Source organism: Pteropus alecto, unplaced genomic scaffold (assembly GCF_000325575.1).
Source record: "Pteropus alecto unplaced genomic scaffold, ASM32557v1 scaffold68, whole genome shotgun sequence".
NCBI classification, from domain to species: Eukaryota; Metazoa; Chordata; class Mammalia; order Chiroptera; family Pteropodidae; genus Pteropus; species Pteropus alecto.
In genome coordinates this window covers 7,817,829-7,839,951 of record NW_006441386.1, presented here as the reverse complement: position 1 = coordinate 7,839,951, position 22,123 = coordinate 7,817,829, and the positions used below count along the sequence as shown (strand labels likewise).

The 22,123-nt window shown below is 43.0% G+C and overlaps 1 protein-coding gene across 2 annotated transcripts in view; it reads left to right on the top strand.

Moving 5' to 3' along the window:
* CUX1 (cut like homeobox 1) overlaps positions 1-22,123 on the top strand; it is a 347,921-nt gene that overhangs the window by 226,631 nt on the left and 99,167 nt on the right. For both annotated transcript variants that reach the window (XM_015594614.2, XM_015594613.2), the window contains exon 9: positions 19,457-19,505. In XM_015594614.2, the coding sequence (XP_015450100.2) occupies positions 19,457-19,505 (49 nt within the window). The remainder of the gene's footprint in view (positions 1-19,456; positions 19,506-22,123) is intronic.

Below are 22,123 nucleotides of genomic sequence, written 5' to 3'. Positions count from 1 at the left end.
TAATGCAGAACTTTATAGCATCACTCTTGCAGCCTGGCTGCATTGCTCTCCTGAGCTTTCAGATTTAATGCTCTGATGAACAGAGCAAAAACTTGGGGCATTCAACATCAGTGACAATTAACCCCCAAACGACTGCACGAGTGCCCTCTAATTTCCCTAAAGGTAAAACTAAAGGAGTTGGGAGAAAAAAAATTAAATTGCACACTGTTTAGAATGTTATCAAAATTGCCTAGAGCATAAAAACAGAGCATAGTCTTGAAATTTTATTGGATAGCATGATTTTACCTTTTCATTTATCTTTTTTGTTTAACTATTTGCATTGATGCATCTGTGATCCTTCTACTAAAAAAGCTGTACGATTTGTAGGATTTACAGAATATAAAGATTACTGGATACTCTCCATTTTCCATGGAAAGCCCACATGTAGTTAGAAATCTAGAATTTGTCATTGATAATGGGGAAAAGACTAGTGTGTTAAGTGGTTAATTCTGTGTCTGGACATATGGTTGATTGTCACCCCCACCCCCCCACCCGCCCCGGTAGCTCTCTGTATTTTTTTTTAATTAAGGCAGTGGGGGAGGGCATTTAGAAAAAGGTGTAAATAAAAATTGATCGAGTTTAAATAACTTAGAGAGAAGGATGGAGTCTTCAATAAGTGGTGCCACAGTAATTAGCTATCTATGTAGAAAGTAATAGAGCTGAGCCCCATACAAAATATAAAGTCTAGATGTTTTAAATATTTAGGCGTAAAAAAACCAAAACCATAAAAAATGCTAGAGGAAATTTTAGATAGACACATATAATGTAGGAGCAAATTTTTTCTAAGCACGATGCCAAGGTAGAAATCACAGCGAAATTCACAGCTTTTCAGTGATTGGTGGGTGGGTGGGTCGGTGGGTGTGTGGGTGAGTGGATGAGTGGAGGGAGGGAGGGAGGGAGGAAGGAAGGAAGGAAGGAAGACGGACAGACAGACGGACAGACGGATGGATAGATAAACTGGCAAAAATATTTGCGTCGTATATGCAAAGTAATACCCCAATAGAGAAAGCTCTATATTTTCAACCCCTTACTGGACAGTTCTACCATAGGCATCTCAAACCCAAGTGAACTCATCCTCTCTAACTTTCTTCTTCCCTACAGACAGCTTCCCTTCCATTTTTTTCCCTCCCCCAGGCATACATGGTCCTCCTTTGTTCCAAAGACAGGGTCCTTCCTGACTCTTACTACGCCGCTTCCTGTCGAATCCATATTAATTCCACCTCCTTTAGACATTCTGAATCCCTCACTTCTTTGTCTCCATTGTCGCTACCATAATTTGGCTCTTTTTATCTCTTAGTCTCACAATTTCAATATCTTCCAAAGAGATCTCCCTGCTGCCAGTTTTTCCCTGGATTACTCCATCCTCCAAGTATCTGCTAAAAGTATCTTTCTAAAATATAAATCTCCAAAAATTAATAATAAAAGTAAAAAATAAAATAAAATATAAATCTCAACTTGTTAAAATCTGTTCTCCTCAAAATCTTTCCATGGCTCTTTCTTGCCTCCACTGAAGAATCATGGCATAGCGTACAAGACACTTCTTGATGCAGCTCTGCCTTCATAACCTCATTTCATACCAAATCTAACTCCTTATGGAAAAGGCTCCCCATGCCCTTCCCAGTTAATAGATACCAACCATTTTTTAACAAGCAGATCCCTGCCCCTCCCTACCTTGTTCCTACACCCACAGTTACCTACATGAGCCACTGTGTGCATGTGAGGGGGCTTTGGTCTCCCATTCCATGGAGAGAATTCAGGGAATTCATGAATTTGGACCCAGAAAACATCTTTATCTTCAGACTTTAGTCTGACTGCGATGTAGTGTTTTTCTTCTACACAAATGAAATCGACAAACCAGCATAAGAACAGACCTGTGATTTTGTCGCAAGTACGAATCATAGATATTTTCACATCACAGTACAATTGTTGCAGATACTCAAATGCTGTTTATATTCATCGCTACTTCAAAATGTCAGTATAGTTCTTAGACCCACCACTTGATTTATTATTTAGTGCACCAGTAAAGAACGTGTGTTCCTATGTCACAAATTTGGGATTTTTTAGTATTATGATAACCATTCTTCACAATAATTATTTCTCTTTTGTATTTAAAACATCTTAGGAAGAGGTCCATATTCTGCACCAAACTGCCAGAAGGGACCACAGCACAAGAAAGCTTAAGCATCCACATTAGGTTAGCAGCATCTTGTGGGCCGAGACTGGATCTTCCTAACATTTTGCTCTAGCACTTTGCACAATCCTCACCACATTACATAGACTTTTAGTAATGGTTTGTAAAACCATTTTTCATAAAATCCACCTCTTTCGGGTATGAAACAGTTGGGGCTGGGGCTACACACGGGCAGATACTGTCCAGTCTCAACCGCACTGAAGCAGTTGGTCACTGCCGATTCTGCCAGACGAACCAGGGACAGAGGACTCCTGCTTGTCCCTTCGGGTCTGTACCTCACACACTTACACACCTGTGTGAAGCAATGTGGGAATTTAGGTTTCAGCCAGGCAAAGCCCCATGCCACCTATGTCAGGGGTTAATTCAAATATCCATTCATTGAGTAAGTGCTGAGTACCTACTGTGTGTTGCGGGCACTAGTGGTGGTACCTCTGTGCCAAGGGGCTCAGTCTTTGCATTTGCTTATCTCAGTCTCTAGGAGGTTCACACAGAACTTTCAATATTATCTCTGCTGATGACTCCACAGTTGTGTTTGCAGCCTAGGCCTCTCCCCCTCACCACCTGCTGCCCTTAAAACATATCAAGCTTCACTAAGACGGAACAAATTTTTTATCTTTTTCATCAAAACTGCAAAACAGCAGCAAAGTGAGCCCTTCTCTTTATAAGCCAGTCATGTCACCCCTCACAGAACCTTGAAATGGCACCACTTCTCTGGGATTCAAAGGCAGAATCCGTACAGTGGCCCGCAGCCCGCTGTGCATTTGGCTGCCTCCTCCCAGCTGTCTCTGTCCTCTTTTCCCACTTTATTTTTTTCCTTATGACACACCCTGTTTCTTGACTTTCTTGTCTTTCTCTACTCACTAGAAGCTAAGTTCTGTGAGTCTCATCTCATTCACCACTGTATCCTTGAATGTTCCTTGAATGAATGAAAACAAAGTCCCTGCCCCCCTGGAGGAAGTCTCTAAGAAACAAGCAGATTGCCGTACAATAAAAGTTCAAGTAGCATTAAATGCTACCAAGAAAATTAAAACAAGTTAAAAGAAGGGAGAGTGAGGGAAAGGGAGTTGCTGGCTTAGGTGGGTGTGCAGAGAAAGCCACCTGCTGCACCAGACTGAGCACCAGACTTGGTTGAAAATTAAATGTAAAAGCCTGTAGTGGGGCCTCTGTTCTGTACGGTTATTAAATCAAACCCATGTGTGATTACTCTGTTTTATAATATGGACATTTACTCATAGATTATTTCAAATGAGAGAGACCCTGGGACTGGCTCCTATATGAGATGGCCTTTGCTGAAGTATAGAACTCCCCTAATTCATTTAGATCAGAAATATAGGTTAGGTAGCTCCAGATGTCTTCTAGGAGGAAAGGAGCCCTTTATCTCTGTCCCAGTGCTCCGCTGGGCCTGTGCCCTGTGGGGCCACTGCATGAATGGGATTGGATATCTGATTATCCCACCTGCCGCACCAGACTGAGCACCAGACTGGGAGCTCCTCGAGGGCTCGTCTGTGTGTCCTGAGGGTCTATGACCACAACCCGCACACAGCAAGACCTTGGTCAATGTTTGAATAATCTATGAGTCAGAGATAAAGGACTCCAGGAGAGCCGTGGCAGAGCTATCCTTTTCTCTTAATTTGGGACAACTCTTTCCTTAAACCAAGAATCAGCGTTCAAAGAGAATAACTGGATCAGAGTTTCCCAAAGTGTGCTCACCAGAGCCCACGCGTGTGTGGAAGGCTGCAGAGTCCTGGTCCCACCCAGACCCACCGAATCAGACACTCAGGGGCACGGCCCGGGGATCTCATTTTTAACCAATCTTCTGAGGAATCCTACTCAAGTTCAGGAGTCACTGACCTGTGTGATGAGGGGCAGTTTACCCAATTCCCCCGCTTCTGGAGTTGGGGCGCAGCTGGGAGAACTCATCACTTTAAAGTGTCCTAAGTTACAGTGTGCCACGATGTGTGGCATCCGCCTGCATCATCTGATGCCATTGGCTTTAGGACTCTCACACAGCCACTTACTGAAAGGTCTAAAGAGCAAGGTTCTTGGAACATTGGCATATCATAAGAACCAACAAGTGAGGGTACAGGTAGAAGGTAAGCACTCAGGATGTGGGCGATGGCTGCCAGGTGTAAAAGTACCAAATGAAGAGTTTTCGGATTCATAATTCTCAAGACATGCAGACAGGTTGCTTGCTCAAGCCTGGCAGAATTTACTCAGTGGCCCTTGAGAGTCCCAGCATCCAAGTGTCCACAGCTGAGGGCTGGTCAGGGCAGGGCTGGGTGAAGACCACAAAGTCTTCTGCTTCTGGTCTCCTAGAATTTACCTTACCTTTGATTGCTAAGTTAGTCTGCCTTCATTTACTACTCTTGGTATGGAAAGATCTTCAACATATATAATTAAGTGAAAAAAAAAACAAGGTTCAGAACCCTGTGTTTAAGTATGCTATGTCTGCTTGTAAATGAGAAAAAAAAAAATTGAAAGGAGATCTGGGGATGGGAAAGGGGTACTCTTTCACTGTAACCTTTTCTGAATTTTGAACATCAGGTTAAATTAACTTATTTAGTCCTTCTGTAGCCTTTACATTGATGAATCTGACGTAGCCTTGGTAGCCATCAAGACCCTCCTCTTTGCAGGCAGTTTCTGCAGAGCCTCTGTAGAGTCACTGTTCTATATATATATTTAATTTCTCTCTAGTTTAAACAAAAAAAAGTAGTTTTGAGCCATCTTTGTGAATGTGTGTATCTTTAAAGCAATTTTTACTTTAAACATACCTCCAAGCCCCGAGGTGAGAAGGTAGAGTGTGCGGGGGCCAAATCTGGGGACTTGCCTAGTTCTACTTTCTCTTGAACAGCAGATCTTCGTGCAAGTCTGTTAACCTCTCGTGGCCCGGGTTTGTGTTCTGTAACACTGTCTACCTCCACATGGGTTCTGAGGAGTTCATAGGCATAAAGTGGCCAGTGGTGCCTGTGCCAGGGATTCAGGCAGTGTTAGTCGCCATCATCATCATTAATGTCGCCTATACCATCTAGTCGGCTCCTGTTTAGAAGCTAGCAGCTACCAAGAATGCACGTAGGCTTCCACTAAATCTGTCTCTGTTGTTTGCTATTAAATAATTAGCCATCTTTATAGTCAAAAATAAAATTCGAGATGTGTTTTGTTACTGCCTAATCAGTTCTATTATCAAGAGCACATTTATACATATTTCAGATTCGCACAGCTGTGTGTACCTGTGTCGCATAGCTGTACGCACATTGCCATTCCCAATGGACGTGCTCAGGACAGTGCACCTTGTGTATTGTACTTCCTTCTTTTGGCTTACTTGATTTCATATGGTTTTTACAGCATCTGTTTATCTGCTAAATTGTCATTTCAATGGCAAAAATCTTATTTTTTTTCTCTTGATGAATTAGAGTTTATGGAACCATTCTTGATTTATGGGCATTTTGGTTATTTCAGTTTTTCATAATGAATTTTGTTTAGGAAAATAATTCCTTAAAATGCTTTTCAGAAAGAGATCATTAGGGCAGAAGCTCCTTAGCATTTTGATTTGCAGAGGGACGAACCAGTTACAATGACAGCATTGGTGCTGGGGGTCTATCTCCCCACCCCCACCCCAAATTTCAGAGATTACACCCTGGGCCAGCTCTAGTCAGGCCTGAGGAACTGATTTGCTTCAGAACCTTCTGTGCCAAATCCAGAAGGTGAGGCTTGGGCTGAAATGATTTCCGCTGTTCTCTCTGCCATGCTGGGTGGAGCCTCATAGATGTTTAACTTGATATTTATAAGCAATAACTCAGCATTTTCCTATCTGCTTATTTATTCTGTGTGTTTCCTCATGTCCTATGAACATGAGTACAGAGGGAACTGAATAGTAATTCCACTTGTGTTCTGGATTTTAACTGCCCAATTATTTGCTTCTTATCTCTTTCAAAAACATGTGGCTTTGCTGAATTCATGGGTCATCTCTGCTCATTTGCGCACTTGAATCTCTTGGATTTGGTGAACATGAGACCGTATTTCCTACAAGTAGTGAATTTGGCCCTTTTGTGATGAGCAGAACATCTGATCCTCTTCTTTCATTCCTGTGTTTAAAAGGAGCATCTCTTATTTCTCTGTGAAGAATAATAATGGTTCTAAATGTCCTGTTTATGTTAAGCATTGTAGTCAGTCCCCCCATTTAAATTCAACTACAGCCTGGATTTCAGATTCTACGTGATTGGAACCCCTTAACTGTCTTATTTCCAAGCAGTGTAGCATGTTTTCTGGGAGGATTACACTTCTGTATATTGCATTTCTTTCCATTTTTATATTACATATTTTATAGATTTTTCTTCCCTTAGGATTTTAGACAAGTTCAAGCTTGTGCTTTATTCTGCTGTGCCTTTTCGTATGACTTATTTCTCCATAATGTTATTTTGCAGTATATGATATTGTCTAGTGTGGTTTAAAACCTTACCTGAGCCTTTTTAAAAAATCTAGTCAGTCTTTGCCTTTGAAGTGTGTTTCTACTATATTTTGTTAGATTTGGAGTTTTCTTCAAATATACATTTTATTTTTATGGGTGAATTTGGCCTTGTAACATTTACCCACATCACTCTTCTCTTAACTTATATTTTTCTTCATTGTTGATACCTCTTTTTTCTAATTCACAGTATCTCTATTGTCAACTTTCTGATCTATTTAAAGAAAATGGACTGAAAAATTTAATTGACTCTGTCCTGATTCTCCAGTCCAGCCCTGCTCTGTCTCTTCTTATTACTGAAATTCACTGTCAGATACAGAGCCATTGAGCCCTCTGACACTTTTAAAAGAAACCATATATTTATTTTAAATTCTATCACCATACTGTACTATTATTACATTATATGTGAAGCATAGCAGCGAGTTATACTTCCCTACATCATTAACCTTGCCACTTCCCACTGTAATGAGACTCAGTCCTTCACAGAATACTCTGAACCTACATATTCCCACTGGTGAGTTCTTTAAAGTTATTTGGATTTTCCAACAATTTTCTGCTGTCTTCAGTGTTTAGCAGAATTATCAACTAGTGATGAGTCCTTTATTCCCTAGCATATTGTAAATATTTTTCACATACTTGAAGTATGCCATGTAGATCCCCGGGGTGACACACATAGACAAAGACGGTCTTGTCACATTATTTAACTTTTACTAAACTCAGAAATTTATCACCTGGGTATCTGGGGTCCTTCTCTCTAAGGGTTCAACCTGGGAGGCGCCCTCCCCTGTCACTTGAAAAGTGACTGAATCCAATTTCCTGTCCAGAATTACAATGACATTATATATTGATAATAATAAACATAGCTGAGCTATAAGGCAGTGTGATCTGTTATATGTATCTTCCTGATGGAGGGGCTTCAAGATTATATCAGCTGACATTTTCCAACCATGAACATGTGAAAGAGGGTTTGGCTTGTTCAATATGTGAATTGAATTCTTCCAAATTGAATTCTATAGTAAAACCAGTAAGGTGGTTTGTCTGCCTTAAACTCTTCATCACACCTACCTCTGAAAAGTATTCAAAGTGGCTTTAATACAAGACAAAATTAGTAAAGCTTTTAGAGGTGGAACTGGGGAGTTCAAGGGTAGGGCTCCATGGAGAAGATACTTTTAAGGCTTGAATTTAAATTAAAAGTTCAACTATTTAATAACCTGATACAACTAAGACATTCCATATATAGGATTTTCAAAGAGTGCAGAATTACTATGACGCCCTGATGTACTGTTTGCTTGGCTACGAGGGAAAACTTTATGTTGCAATTAACCTTTCTTTTTTTTCCCCTATGTCTGAGTATTGTGAACTTCCTTTGTGGTATTTTAGTGATTAGACAGGATGGAGGGTGTTCTTAAAGATTCATGGCCAAGTCCGATGATGTCAGAATGAAGGGAAGGGACGGTCTTCATGGGGCCAGCAAGTCTGGCCTCATCTGAATTGTTTGTCTAATACTTCACAAGTAGAATAGGAACCTCTGAATTATTCATTTTCAAGTTGCCCTAAAAAAGGCACTTATGCTGCCGAAATGCAGACTTTTGGTGCCAGTGAGAGGAAGAGGAAGGATGCTGTTTTTCCTCTGAATGTGCTGCTGCCTTCAGTGCCTTGTTCTCCAGTTTCACTTCCCAGCCCTGCAGGGTGAAAAAAAAAGCACCAGCTGACTTAAATGCAGGACAGTTGGTGGGGGTGGGTTGTGGCCTTTGAAGCCACAGGTGAGCTGAGCATTTAATTTGCTGGAGAAAGACTAGGTAGAAAGGAAGTTTTGGAAGGAGCTTTAGGTTTAAGAGGGGCTGTGTAGTCAGATAGCCCCTCGGCGTGGGTGTAGGGGAACGAGAACAGCCCAGGGCTCCAAACTGGGGCCCAGGAAGTCGTCCTTGGCCTTGGCTTGAAGGTAAAGAGGGGGAGGGAGCTGAGAGTAATAAATAGTATTCAGTCAGAGATCTTTTTTTATTCTTAGTTTTAACTTCTCTGCCACCAAACCTTTTCTTAACAGCTCCTACCAAGTAGTACTTAAGGGAGAAAGGGGCTAATTAAAATCCCTTACATTTGGAAGGGAAAAGCAGGATTCATATCCTAGACTAGCTGTTCCGTGTGGCTTTGAGCTCCTTTGTCACTCTTCCACTGTGGGCCTCATTTTCCGACCTATGATACCTGAGCAGTTTCTCCTATAAGTCTGTGGTTCCTGCCTGCGGCACATCCTCTGTTCTGCAGGAGACAAACAGGTGTGATGCCAGGAATCAGTTCAATACTGTTGAGCAGTCAGTAGTCTGGTCAGCACCTCTGGCTGTAGACAGGGTGTTTACAGGATAAAGCAAACAGAGGAAGGGACACAAAATCTGAAAGGCCGTTCCAAGAGAGCGAACACCCAAACTGGGCAAGCAGTGCTCCAGCCTCTGGAAGGATGTGCTGACAAATTTTACCCTAATTCCATGAAGGAGCCTTTAAAAATACATATTTGTAGATGGCATAACAGCAAGCCTTTTAAAACATTTTTTAAAATCCAAAACTAAAGAAATCGCAACCTAGATCCACAGTTATGCTGGTGTTATTCTTGGCCCAAGATTGCTCGAACAGTCTGCAAGCTCCCGGGGGACAGAGGCACTTGGTGAAAGGTAGGTGGGTGGGCCTCGGTTTCTTCCATTGCCCACATGGAGGCAGCTCCTGAGAGCCCTCTTCCTGGTGGGATGAAGGATGGGACTTAGGTGCCCCCTCCAGAATCCATTTTATTCCTATACTCTGTTCTCAACAATCTTTTTCTATATCAGAGAAAAAATATTCATATGTGACTTTTTAATCACATTCTTCTTACAGAGAGGTGCTTTTCATAGATGCTCTTTTTTTCCCCTTTGATGAGTGAATAAAATTGACATTCTAAGAGGTTAACTGTCTTGTCTAAAGTTTGCCAAGTAGCGAATCGCACGCAGAGCCATACTTGCAACAAGGGGACACCCCTTTCTCATCGGTGTTCCTTCCCAGGGGCCTCACTGCAGCCTCCTCTCAGGCACTTGCCTACTCATCACCTCATTTCTGTGCAAACAGAGTACATCAGTCAACATCGGTAGACTTGATAGTTGACAAGTGGTGATGGAGGAGTACAAAACTACTGTGATGGTCTTTGCCTTTTTTACTTTTTTTGTTTGCTTTTTATTATGTTAAATTTTTACCACACAACAGAAGACAGAACCCGTAGGTGCCTTTTGTGCAGTCTTACCATTCCATTCGTGGCCAGTCCTATCTCACTTGTCTCCACCCCCAACCTCATTTTATCTTGAAGCTACTTCTAGAATGCTTTCGTTTTACCTCTAAATGTTTTAGCGTGTAGATCCTCACAATAAGAACTATTCTTTTTTAATATGCCTCAATATTATTATCACATCAAAAAATAATTTCTTAATATCAATACTTATATTTCTAACTGCCCCTAAACATTATAAATGGTTTTATTTTGCAGTTTGGTTCAAATCACAATCCAAATAAGATCCATACATTGCAATTGGTTGGTATGGCTTTAAGTCTCGTTCATTTTGTAGATTCCTATCCATCTCTTTTACTTTTCCTTGCAATTTTTTTTGTGTGAGAAACTGGTTTATTTGTCCTGAAGAGTTTCCCACAGTTTGAATTTTGCCGACAGCATTCCCAGACATAGTTGAGCGTGTTCCTCTGTCCTCTGCAATTCCTGTAATTTTGTAGTTGGATCTAGAGGCTTGATCAGATTCGGGCTGGAAATTTTTGGCAAAAGCCACTCCATAGGTGGTTGTAATTGTCTTCTAATGGTCTCAGGTATTGTGAAAATTAGCTCTGACCAGAAGAGAAAGATCTTAATTTTCATGTGTGGTCTTTGTGGTTTATGAAGTCCTTTTCTACTCTATCAGTGTTTTTTATTTTATCCTCATACCAATTTCTTTGAAAAAAGCTGTGTTATTCCTCCTGTGAAGATGGCCATTGAGCTCTAAGGTCTGCTCAAGGTCAAATGACTAAAAGGCAGTAGGGTAGAATTCAAGTCCCATTTGCTCTGCCAGCCACACTTTTGTAGTTCTCTAGACCACAGTTTCCCTGATTTCACCTCCAGTCACTCCATCTTACTTGTGACCCCATGGCACTTGATTTAAGGAAAGAATGGGATTTTCACATCCAACTTGCTCCCCACTGTTTATAGAGTAACAGTGTTAGAACTCTAGAGAAATGGCAAGAAGCATCTGAATATTAATCCAGATTCTTAGCTCAAGCGGCTTTGGATGGTCTTAGTAGCAGAAGCAGAATGAATTATGCAGTCTTATAAACTAATTCTCCAGCCACAGCTGTCCCCGGTCCCTGCCCAGAGAAGATTGAAGCCTGAGTGACAGTCACAGGCTGTTTCTGATCAGACTGAGGGTCATACTCTGGTGAGTGACCAGCCTGCTGGAGCTGCCCTGTTGGCTTGGCACAGGTGGAAAGTTAACCCCATGTGGGCTTTAACCACTTGGTTGTCAGCTGGACTCATGCTAAACTAAAGGAGGATTTTATATAAATCATTTCATGTAAACTAGTCAGCTAAATAGTGGGACAAGAAGAGAAATTTCCTTCTCATTCGAGATTGAAAAAGATGAGGCTTACTAAAATTAATTTTAATTGTTAAACTGTTCTATCATAAAAACAAACAAATTGTGGTTAATTTCTGAGCAGGCAGAGGTGACATTCTGTCCACTGAACTGTCTCTCGACACAGTTTCATTTTCAACAAGAATAAAAACCACAGTTTCCAGAAGGTTATCTCTAGGGATCAAGCTCTCCCACTGTCCCTTTGCCCAGGCCCTTGATTTGATTGGGGAAGGGTGGGTCCACCCTGGAGTGACACATTTGTTAGAAGGGTACCAGGCAGCTTCACCTCTGTCCTCTACTCTTGCCAAAGCAGAGGTGGCTTAACCCAGATGGAAAATGAAAGATAGGGCTGATCATACAGATGAGGGTTGTCAAGAAAACCTTTCCCCAAATGACGCTTTCCCCTCCTCTCCTTGTTTCCCCTCTCAATCGGAGTGTGCTGAGACCCAGTTTGTTCATAGCTCTCTGCTGGGCACGAGAATATGAGGTGAGCCAGGCCAACTGGCCCTGCCCTCCAAGAGGTCCTAGTCACTGGACAAGAGGAATCCTAGCTCTGGGTCTTTACATACTCTTTTCCCCAAGGAAACCGTTGCCTTCTTTCTCAAAGGCTATGAAAAATAGTAAGAAAAGTGAATTATTTTCTCTCTGCAAAAACAGAGACTCTTTCCTTAAAAGTCATATTTACAATTTGGCAAATACCCTTACACTTTCTGCTCTTTTAAATACCAGCCAATGAATACTCTGTCTAGAGCAGAGTAGACCTCAAGTAGCATAGATATTAGTTTGCATATTTCTTCAACCAGTATTTAGTGAGTGTCTGCTGAGTTCTCTGGGATTATAGCAGTGAATACACAAGTAATCAATATATGAACAAAATACTTTGAGACAGGAACAATAAATGTGATAAAAATAAAATGAGTGGACACTGGAGAACGGGGCTGCCAGGAGACCTTCCAGAGAATGGCCACTAGAACTGAGACCTGGATGGTGACAGCAGCTGTAGGGGACAAGCATGGTGGTTTCAGGGAACAGAGTAGGACTAAAGAAACTGTGAGCGTGCTGATTGAGCTGTAGAAGGAAACTCACACGGGATGCATGTTACTAATAGCCTGTAAAAAAACACATCTGCAAGAAACAGAATAAACCCCAGCACAATGGCTCTGATGAGGAAGCAGTTTTGTACTTAGGCTTCTTTGTCTGGAAGACTAGATAATTTGACATGTGGGAAGAAAGGCTGGAAGAGGAGCCAAAGTGTTTATGGGAGGTTGTTCTGTAATCAGCTGTTGACCCTCTGCTTCCTGTGGGATCTGGGCCCACGGTGGATATGAGAGGATCCTGACCCAGAAGATACTTTGGGTCTAACTGGGAGGGATAGAGCCAAAAGATGCTCCTAGAATCCACCTAGCCATCTAAGGCAGACTGGATTTGAACACTAACGCCATGGGAATGCAGTGCGGGGAAGGACTAGACAAGGCAGAAGAGGCTATAGACCTTGTGAGAGAGGAAGTGTTGAGAAATGCAGGCCATTGGGGGTAGGCTGACAGCAGGAGGTGGCCTAAGGGAGCTCCCCTTGGGTATAGACACCGCAGGGCTTACCTGCCAGGCGACAGCATTTAGACTGTACAGATGGGATACAGGTTTAGGTTTTCGAAAAGTAATATCAAATCTGTTATAGTTCACTTTGTCAACAGAGAAGGAAATGCTTCAAAAGTGTTTTGTATGACTTTACCTGACAAAAATAAGACAAAAAGAAAGGCCGATTTCATATAAATATTTATGAAAAAATACTAAATAAAATATTAGCAAATAGAATTCAGAAACACATTAAATGTGTAATATACCACAACCAAATGGAGGGGCAAATAACTGTCAGTATAATTAACCATTTTAGTGGATCATAGGAGAAAAACCATTTAATTAGCTTCATAAATGTTTAAAAGGTACTTAAAGAAATCAATATCCATCTTTTATTTAAAACTCTTAATAAAATAGGAACAGTTGGCTATTTCATTAACAAAATAAAAACATATATTTAAAGTCCAAAATCAGGAACATGCTTAACAGTGAAACTTTGGATACATCAACACCAGCAAGGATCCCTCTGTCGCCCTCGCTGTGAGACGTAGTTCTGGAAGCACGGTCAGTGCCGTCATCTAAGAGAAAGAAATAGGCATAAAAGGGACAGGAAGAGACTAGCCTGTCACTATGCGCAAATGAGGGAGCGGGGTACCATGAAAGCCCGAGAGAGCAACCGCAAAGTGGTCACAGAACTAAACAAGGCACCCACCGCGGTGTGATTTCTTTCTCTGTCTGGAAGATCATTCTTCCCTCTGCCCTGCAAACTCATCTTTATCCTCCAGAATGCAGACTCCATGTCCTCTCCTCCATGAGACTGTCCTTCATGTTTGCAAAGCCCTTTGTCACTTGCTCTGGTCTGTCACTGTACCGAAATTCCTTGAGTCTCTTCACCTCCCTCGGCCCACCACTGGGAAGGCAGTAACAGGGTCCCTGCCACCTTTGTACATTTGGTGCTATTTCTGAGTTCCTAGGACCTGCAGGGTACGGCCTGTGTGCTAGCCATAAGGCCAGTGAGTACCACTGTATGCTGCCAACTCCACCTGGGACATTTGTTTCTCCATCAACTGTGGCATGCAGTAGGTGCTCAGTAGGCCTTATTGAGCAGACACTGCCCCCCACCCCACCCCCCTGACCCACACCCATTGGGACAGGCCCTGTGCCTGTTCAAGAAGAGGGCACAGTGCCACCTCCTCTGGGTAGAATTATGCCCTGGCTCTCACATGGGACTGCAGACCAGCCTTTCCTCACAATGAAGTCAGGCTTCTGCACTGTGCCCAGTTCCTCTGTGTGCCTGTTTGTGGGCAGAGGGACGTACCTTTCCTGAGGATCCCCTACTCCCACTAAGGGGATTCCAGACCCATAGCCAAGAAGTCTTCCTCAGCGCCTGGCCCTCTGGCCATCTCCTTTTCCTACGTGCTCTTTCTGATACCGGTCCAGTGACCCCTGCTTCTGTGTCTCGTCTACTGGCCTGGTATGTAAGTTGTCGGAAATGCGAAATGTGTTCCTGACAGCTAAGGCTGTCAAACACAACATCCAGGTGGAGGGGGAGTTTCACTTTATTAAACATACTAAAACTTTATTTTTATTTTTAAAGCATGGAGGATTAATTTTAGGATATTTCTTCTTTCAGTGCCCAGGAACTTTACAATCTAGTATTGAGACTGTTGGCTTTTGACTTGGGTCCAAGAAGACACACTGATCCTTGAAGGCCGCCACAGACGCTTCTTTAACTGCTTGTAGATGTAGTTTGTTTTAACAGCTCCTGATGGCAGTATGAGTGTTTGGGTATTGAAATATGCACCAACCTTGACCTGGTGCCATCCCTTAGCACTCAGGAGGCTAGTGTGAAAGTAAATGCAGAGTTTCTAGTGTGGATATAATTTTCCTTCCATTGACCTTGACTGTGTCCTTTTAAGTTCCTCAAAATAATTGTGTGCTAGTGCAGAGAATACCCTGAAATGATCTGTAGGGAACTGATTGAATGAACTACATATTCTAGGCCAAGCTGAAATTATCCACTATTTGAAGTCAGAGCAGAGCGTTAATGCAGTGCAGGTTAATAGATCAGTGAAAGCTGTTTTGTTAGCTCATAAAAAGGTGAGAGAACTAAATTTTTATAATGAATAGTTTTGCTGAGCAAACAATATATGCAGTTATTACAGACTTTGGAAAATAAACGATTTTAGACTAATGTCGGGCTCTAGATCCTGATGTGGTAGTTGAGCCTTGAAAATGAAAAGAATGAAAAACCTTCAAAATATTGTTGACACTCCGGTGTGAAAGCACATGCCATTTAATTCATTACTGTACTTTTCAGATAACATTTATGATTGTAGTATTAACCTCTGGGTATTTTCGTATTCCTTAGGCAGTTGGTCTGCAAGGATTAATTTTGTTGGGAGGGCTGGGCAGCAGTTTGGAGAGGAGCAGATTGAACAGACTCAGTGGCAAACGTGTTCCAAAATGAGACCAGCACAGACAGTCAAGACCCCGCCATCCTGGTCCCGGTCTGCAAGTGCAAGTAGCTGCACTTCACATCTTCAAAAGCCCCGATCACATTTAAATACCTTGCTGTTTGTATCTTTGACCTTTTAGAAAACATGCCCCTTGAAAAAGTAAATCACAAGCCAACAGACTTTTAAAATAATAATATGAATTTTTTTCCTGTTCACTACATCCCTTGTTCTCTTACTGTGGTGTCTGGTCCATTCTGTGAATGAGAACTGCAGCCCCTCTGGGTCCTGCTGTCATCAGGACACCTGGTGTTGAAAAGCTCTGCCCTTTAACAGCAGAGCTCAGTGTTGTCACTATCATTTGAAAGCCTTGGAAATATGAGCATTGCTTTCGTAATGAAAGGTAAGTGCAGTAGTTGTTATCACATTCAGTATTTTGGTCAGTTTAGCAGTTGCTTAGTAACCAAAGTTAAACCAACCACAAGATGGAAAAACTTGAAATTTGTTTCCAGAGATTGCCTCAGAGTGCCGAGAAGGCACCTTCCTGTTTAATTGTGACTAATTTTTTATGAGCGACTTAAAACCTTTTGGAAATGATGTGTTGTTTTCTGAATATTAGGCATACTAACGAGCGTCTAAAACCATTCACTGAGAAGGCTCTCAAGCCCATGCAGGTTCCCAAAATCTGGCAGGAATTAGACGCCACTTCCCAGCCACCGGCGGGTCCCAGCCTTGCTGATCCAGCCTCTGGGAACCCCTCTCTTCTCTAGCCTTGGCTTGTATCTAACCCAGTACTGGCTTCTTGGCCAAGTGCAAGACCAGGCAAGGATTGAGAAGTGACTCAAAACAGGCAAGAGTGGGACAGTGGCTCCCAGGCAGCCACACCTCTACCCCTTATCTCCAGACCCCCAGGACCGGGGACTCCCAGAGAATAATAGGTGAAGCTCTGGAGAGGATCCTTCCTGGTGGCGGAATTATCACTGACTCCTCTGGGGCCTGAGGTCATCCCCTTCCCTCTTTCCTTCCTTCACTTAACAAAATCCATTGAACACCTGCCGTGTCTTTCTTCTTCAGTTCATCCTGAGAGACATAGAGCAGGGCCTGCCTCTCTGTTCTCTCCCCATAAACTCTTCCAAAAAGAGTAGCTAGTCCCTCCAAAAACAGCTAGACCTCAGAAGAAAAATTCTCTCTGGAAGACAGACCCCCAAACCCAACAATGTATGTGATCTGAAGTAAAACAGATGGGCCTTGGGTACAAAACAAGCATGAGACATATACTGGAGGAAACAAGGGAAGATAATAGCAACATAAAGCAAAAACAAGGAATAATTTTAAAACAAATGATGTAGAAATAACAGGTATAAAGAATAGAATAACTAAATTAAGGAACAAAAGAGAAAAGATAAATTATGAGATGAGTACAACTACAGTTGGATATTGAAGAACCGTCAGAAGGCAGAAAGAAAGGATAAAGAAAGGCTGAATGGAGGACAATATCCAGATGATAGTCGTCCTAAACAGAGCAGAAGAAATATTTGAACAATGAGGATAAATTAACCAGAACTATAGAAAGATGAAAGGGCTCGTCAAGGACCCAACAGGAGAGAGAAGGAAAAACCCTCACCAAGGCAGGCGCTCAGGATCTCTGCTCACTCAGCCAGGCCATTCCCCATCCAGCTGCCAGGTTCTGCAGCCAACTCCCATGATCTGTTCGAGAGAGAAGTGAGACGTTGCCTATAAATCTTGTTTCAGATATTCAGCAGCTAAACATTTCCGTCCTTCTCTTGTAAATATGCAGCAATGGCAAGATATGCAGGATCCACATCTACATGTGCCTGTCCCATAGCCCCTGCCCAGGGCCAGGAAACTTGTAGGTGTCAAAAACGTTCATGGAACGAGCAAGTGAATGAGTGAATGATGCAAATAGCTGGGGAGGTTTGCCATGTATATCTGGATTTTGTAGATACATGAGTAACTGATTAAGATCCAAAACTTTAAAAGTTGGGGAGGTTTGCCATGTATATCTGGATTTTGTAGATACATGAGTAACTGATTAAAATTCAAAACTTTAAAAGTTGTGATTTGCTGTAAGAAAAGTTTGTTCGCTTTGTTTCATCTTCTATCCAGTGAAGTTTGCACTTCAGCAGCAGGTTGTCAAAGTAGCAGCTTTCTGTACTGTCAGGTATCCTTTTCTGTCATGTTTCAGACCCTTAACACCTTTAATGATTTTTTACCCTTCGTCGTCATTAGACTTTCTTTGGTGCAGCAGGTTTTTCTATGAGATCTTGGAGGTTTCCATTTCAGATGATGCGGTGAGATGTTTTGTAATTTAAGCCTCCCCTGGCCCACCCCCTCACACCCAGCATTTCACTGTGGAGGCCCAGTTGGGGTGTTTGTCTCCCAGAGACACTGCCTTCTTCATGAAGTTATCCTAAAAATAGCTTCATTTAACTAGGCCATTTTATTAGTTGTTTCGGACTTTTCTCAGACCACTCTGAAAGCAGGATACTATTTCAAACAGATACAGTGAGCCTTGAACCTGATCACAAGGCATCTGTTACCCTATTCAGGCTGCTGGGCGTTGATAAGATTGCCTCAAATCTCATTGTGCAGTCAAAGGCTAAAAAGCCTGGGGAACAGCAAATGGCAAAAACCAACCAGCCAGGGCATGAATATAGTTTGTCCAACTCTTAATATTAAGGGTGGATGGTTTGGACCAGGGAAGCAGGTTTCAGGAACAGAAGAACCCTCCAGTTGGGCCTGTCCAGGTGCCCCAGGCTATCCCAGAGAACAGACTGACCCCTCGCTGGCAGGACAGGCTTCATTCAGAACTCTGGCCTCCAGCTCAATGTTAAGCCCTGTGCAAGCATCAGAGATGAGGGCAAAGAAGACACACAGACAGGAAGCGGGGAGAGGAGTGGCTGGCCTATGCTTCTCCCTGAGAATGAGCCACTGGGAGGATTTGGGAAGGGCAGGGGGCGGGGGAAGGAAGTAGGAGATGCGGTTCCCAAGAGTGAAGGGTGATCTAGGCAGACAGCACAGGTCGAGGCTCTTTAGGGGCCCACAAGTGGTAGGAGTTGTCAGAATTCCAGGTCATGGGGATGGATGGTGGGGCCAAGGCGGGAGGTGGCAGGAGCTTCCCTGTTGAAGGGGCCAGGTGTACAGCATGAGGGGGTGGGACCGAGTCCTGTAGTCAGCAGAGAGATCTCAGGTCCATGTAGAGTGTGGAATCAGGATGCCCTATCCTAGGAGGAGGGGGCCCTGAGCCCCACTGTGGATCTGTGCCTGTAACAGTCCATTTCATCTTCCATAGCGTGCTAAACCTTCTTCAGCTCCAGACAGGCTTGGCCTTGGCCTCCTGACAGGGGCCATCATCGGGACCTGTCTGTGGAAGGTGTTCAGTTCTAACCTCCCATAGACTTTTGAAATTAACCATACTCTTCTTAATAGAATTCTCAGTATTCTCTCTCTCGCAATGTTATATGCTGGAGCCATGTGATCACCTTCAAATTACTCAAGGAAGTACTTTCAAAACAAAATAAAAGAGAGACAAAAAGCACCGGGAAACTCCCTGTGTGTGAGCAGGCCAGGTGATGATAGTGAACTCAGGTGGTTTATAGACAGACTAGAGAGTCCCCCAGCCTGCGTTCCCATCCTCCCCTCCACCTTCTCATGGTTCTCTCATTCCCAGTAAACTTCTACTCAAAACCCAGTTCACGTGTCACCTCCTCTGAAAACTTCTCAGATTTCCTCCCTCAAGGAGAATTCATCTCTCCCGCCTTTGTTTTTCGAGAATACTCTGCTCAGAGCTTTATTCATTCTCTTGACACTGTATTTTATCTTTTTTTGGCTCTCTCTCCCTGACTAGATTGGGAGCCCCTCAAGGGCAAGCTGGCCCTCCCCAGCTCCCATGCAAGGCAACCTTCTCCTGATGGACAGCGGTGCCCCCTCACAAGTCTATGTGGCCTCTTTCTCCCCTGACACTGGACACTGGGGCCTCTGCCCGGCCTGTGTGCCTTTGGGTTATTCTGAGTTCAGAACCATGGGCATCCCCCTGAGCCTGCCTTGCTACTGACTAACGTGCTCTCTCCCTCTCACCTCCTAGGGCCGATGAAATTGAAATGATCATGACGGACCTTGAAAGAGCAAACCAGGTAGGATGTTTAATGGCTTAAGGCACGAAATCATAATAGTATAGCCATTTCTGTTGTCTTAGAAGATGCTTCTCTCAAATTAGAAGGCCAGTTATTCTTGTATTTTTTTTTTTTACATATAACTGTCAGTGTTGATACCTTTCCTGATGTCATGAGAAATACACAAAAAAATCACAAATTATTTCTTTGGCAAAGTCTTTTATCCCAGACATCCCTGGTGAATGTCCACTACGAAGTGACTACTTTACTTCATGTTCTTTTTCTTAATCCATCTCTTAAATATCTGCCTCTGTTCATGTTGCAGCCATTATGCTATAGAGTTTATAGCAATGATTTATATTATAGAGAAGTCTTTATCACTCCCTTCCACTGGGTTGAAGCAACTCGTATGGAAGGGCTTCTAGCTGACAGCCCCCTCTTGTCTGGTACTTAGTTGGCACAGAAGACTTGCGGGAACTACCCAGCACAGTGTCCAGCACAAAATCGGCACCCAATATATTGGGTGTCTCTAAATACTCAGCTGCCTGGAAAATTTGGCCACCCTGCAAAAGAACCCCTTCCTTCCCCAGTGACTCCATAGAACAATAAAACATTTTGCTTCAGCAAATGGCTCTGCTGCTTTGGAAGGAAAGAGGTCTCCACATTTATTTTATTTGTGAGGAGAAACAGCCAAAGCTATAATGTTTCTCAGCCCCAGAAGGCCACAGGCTATGGCCTCCCCCGACTCAATTTTACAGCTGGGTAGCCACAGGCATAGGAAAGTTTAGTGGTGTGCCTCAGTGGTCCAGGCAAGCACAGCCTCCTGCAGGATGAAAGTCCCTCCTGGATCTGTGGTCTCTGCTTCCCACCTTGCAAGGCACCTGCCACAGGGCATCTGCCCCCAACTAGTATTGCTTACCCAGGCACTGGCAAATGCTCAGGAAAGAGTATTCTTCTTGTCTGTTCTTTGGCCAGTAAAATCATCCTGAAATCTGATTGAAATGTGAAAGTCAGTTTATGCGTAGGAATGATCTTTCGGGGAAATGTGGATTTCTTTTTTCTTTAAGGAAAACTTTGTGGGTTCTGTGTTGCATACCCAGACTCACTACTGAGGATCCTGGGCCTGGTCCGTAGAAGATGCTCAGTAGAAATGCATAGAATGAAGCACTTAAGATAGCATCATTACGTATTAGTTATCCTGGTAATAGGAAGAGCTGCCGATTCTTGAGTAACTTATTTTGTGCCTGGCTCTGTTCTCAGCACTTCACATGAGCGGAGTCACTTAAACCACACCAAGCCCCCTGAGATCAGTGCTGTTATGATTCCCACTTTACAGATGAGGAAACTGAGGTCTGTGGCTAGCGAGTTGCAGAGTCAGGACTGGAGCCGATGCTCTTCACCAGCACACTGGGAAAGAGGCTGCAGAACAGGGGCCCCCTTTGCCTTTCTTTCACAGTGTCTCATTTCCCAAGTGCACCCGTCCACACAGCTCCTTGCTGTAAAGCACTGCTGCTGCTTCGCCTCACAGAGGTGCTTAAGCATTTATTTGCCTTTACTTGCTATACTTGCTAAATTAATTTACCTTGGTCCCTTTGTTTTTACTCAGTTAGTACTATTCAACTCTGTAGGGACCTTAATTCGGAAGTAGTTACTAGAAGGACTTAACCTCTGTCACACAGTTGCCATTTGCATTTCTCAAATTTTCACCCATTCACTCTCTCCAAGGCCAGTCACTGGGGTGCTGCCTCCCCTTTTGATGGCACTTTGGCAGCGTCAGTGCACTTCTCAAAGGGCTGAAGGCTATTTGGGTGTTTCTCAGTCCTAGGAAACACCAGGCAGGACCAAAGAGAAAGGTGCCACCTCCAAAGTGACACTTGATTCAGGTCCCAACTTGGTACCCCCTGCCTGTGGGGCCTTGGACAAGTTTCTTGACTACTTACATTTCTTTTTTAAAAAAGAAAAGAAAAAGATGAGCTTCAAGGACATAATGCTAAGGGAAATAAGCCAGTCACAAAAAGACAAACAGTGTGTGGTTCCACCTGTATGAGGTTCCTAGAACAGCCAAAGTCATAGAGACGGAGAGGAGGATCTTGGTTACCAGGGGCTGGGTGAAGGGGTAGGGAGTTGTTTCATGAGGACAGAGTTTCAGTTTGTGGAGATGAAAATGCTTGTGGAGATTAGTTGTACAACAGTGTGAATGTGCTTAACACTAGTGAACTATATGCTTAAAAATGGTTAAGATGTTATATTTTGTGTTACATGTATTTTACCATAATTTTAAAAAAATTTTTTTAGTTGTTTTAGAGAAAGGGAAGGTGGAAATGATAACTAGTACTTCTTTACAAGATCGTTTTGAGGATTAGATGTAAATGCCTGGGTAAGAAGTAGGTGCTTACATAAATATTCATTCTATAGTTGCTGAAGAAGCATAGATTTCGTAGAAGTATAAAGTCTTGCCCTAGAGAAATGGTGGGGGTGGGGAGGGGCACAGGAAAGCTCTAACCAACAACTCAGGGTGAGTTGCTAACCTAATGTGGCTGCCAAAAGAAATGAATGCAGTTTTGGGCTGCATTAATAGGAATAGTTTTTAGAATGAAGGAGGTGGTGTTTCTGCACCATTTGCAACAATTAGTCCATCT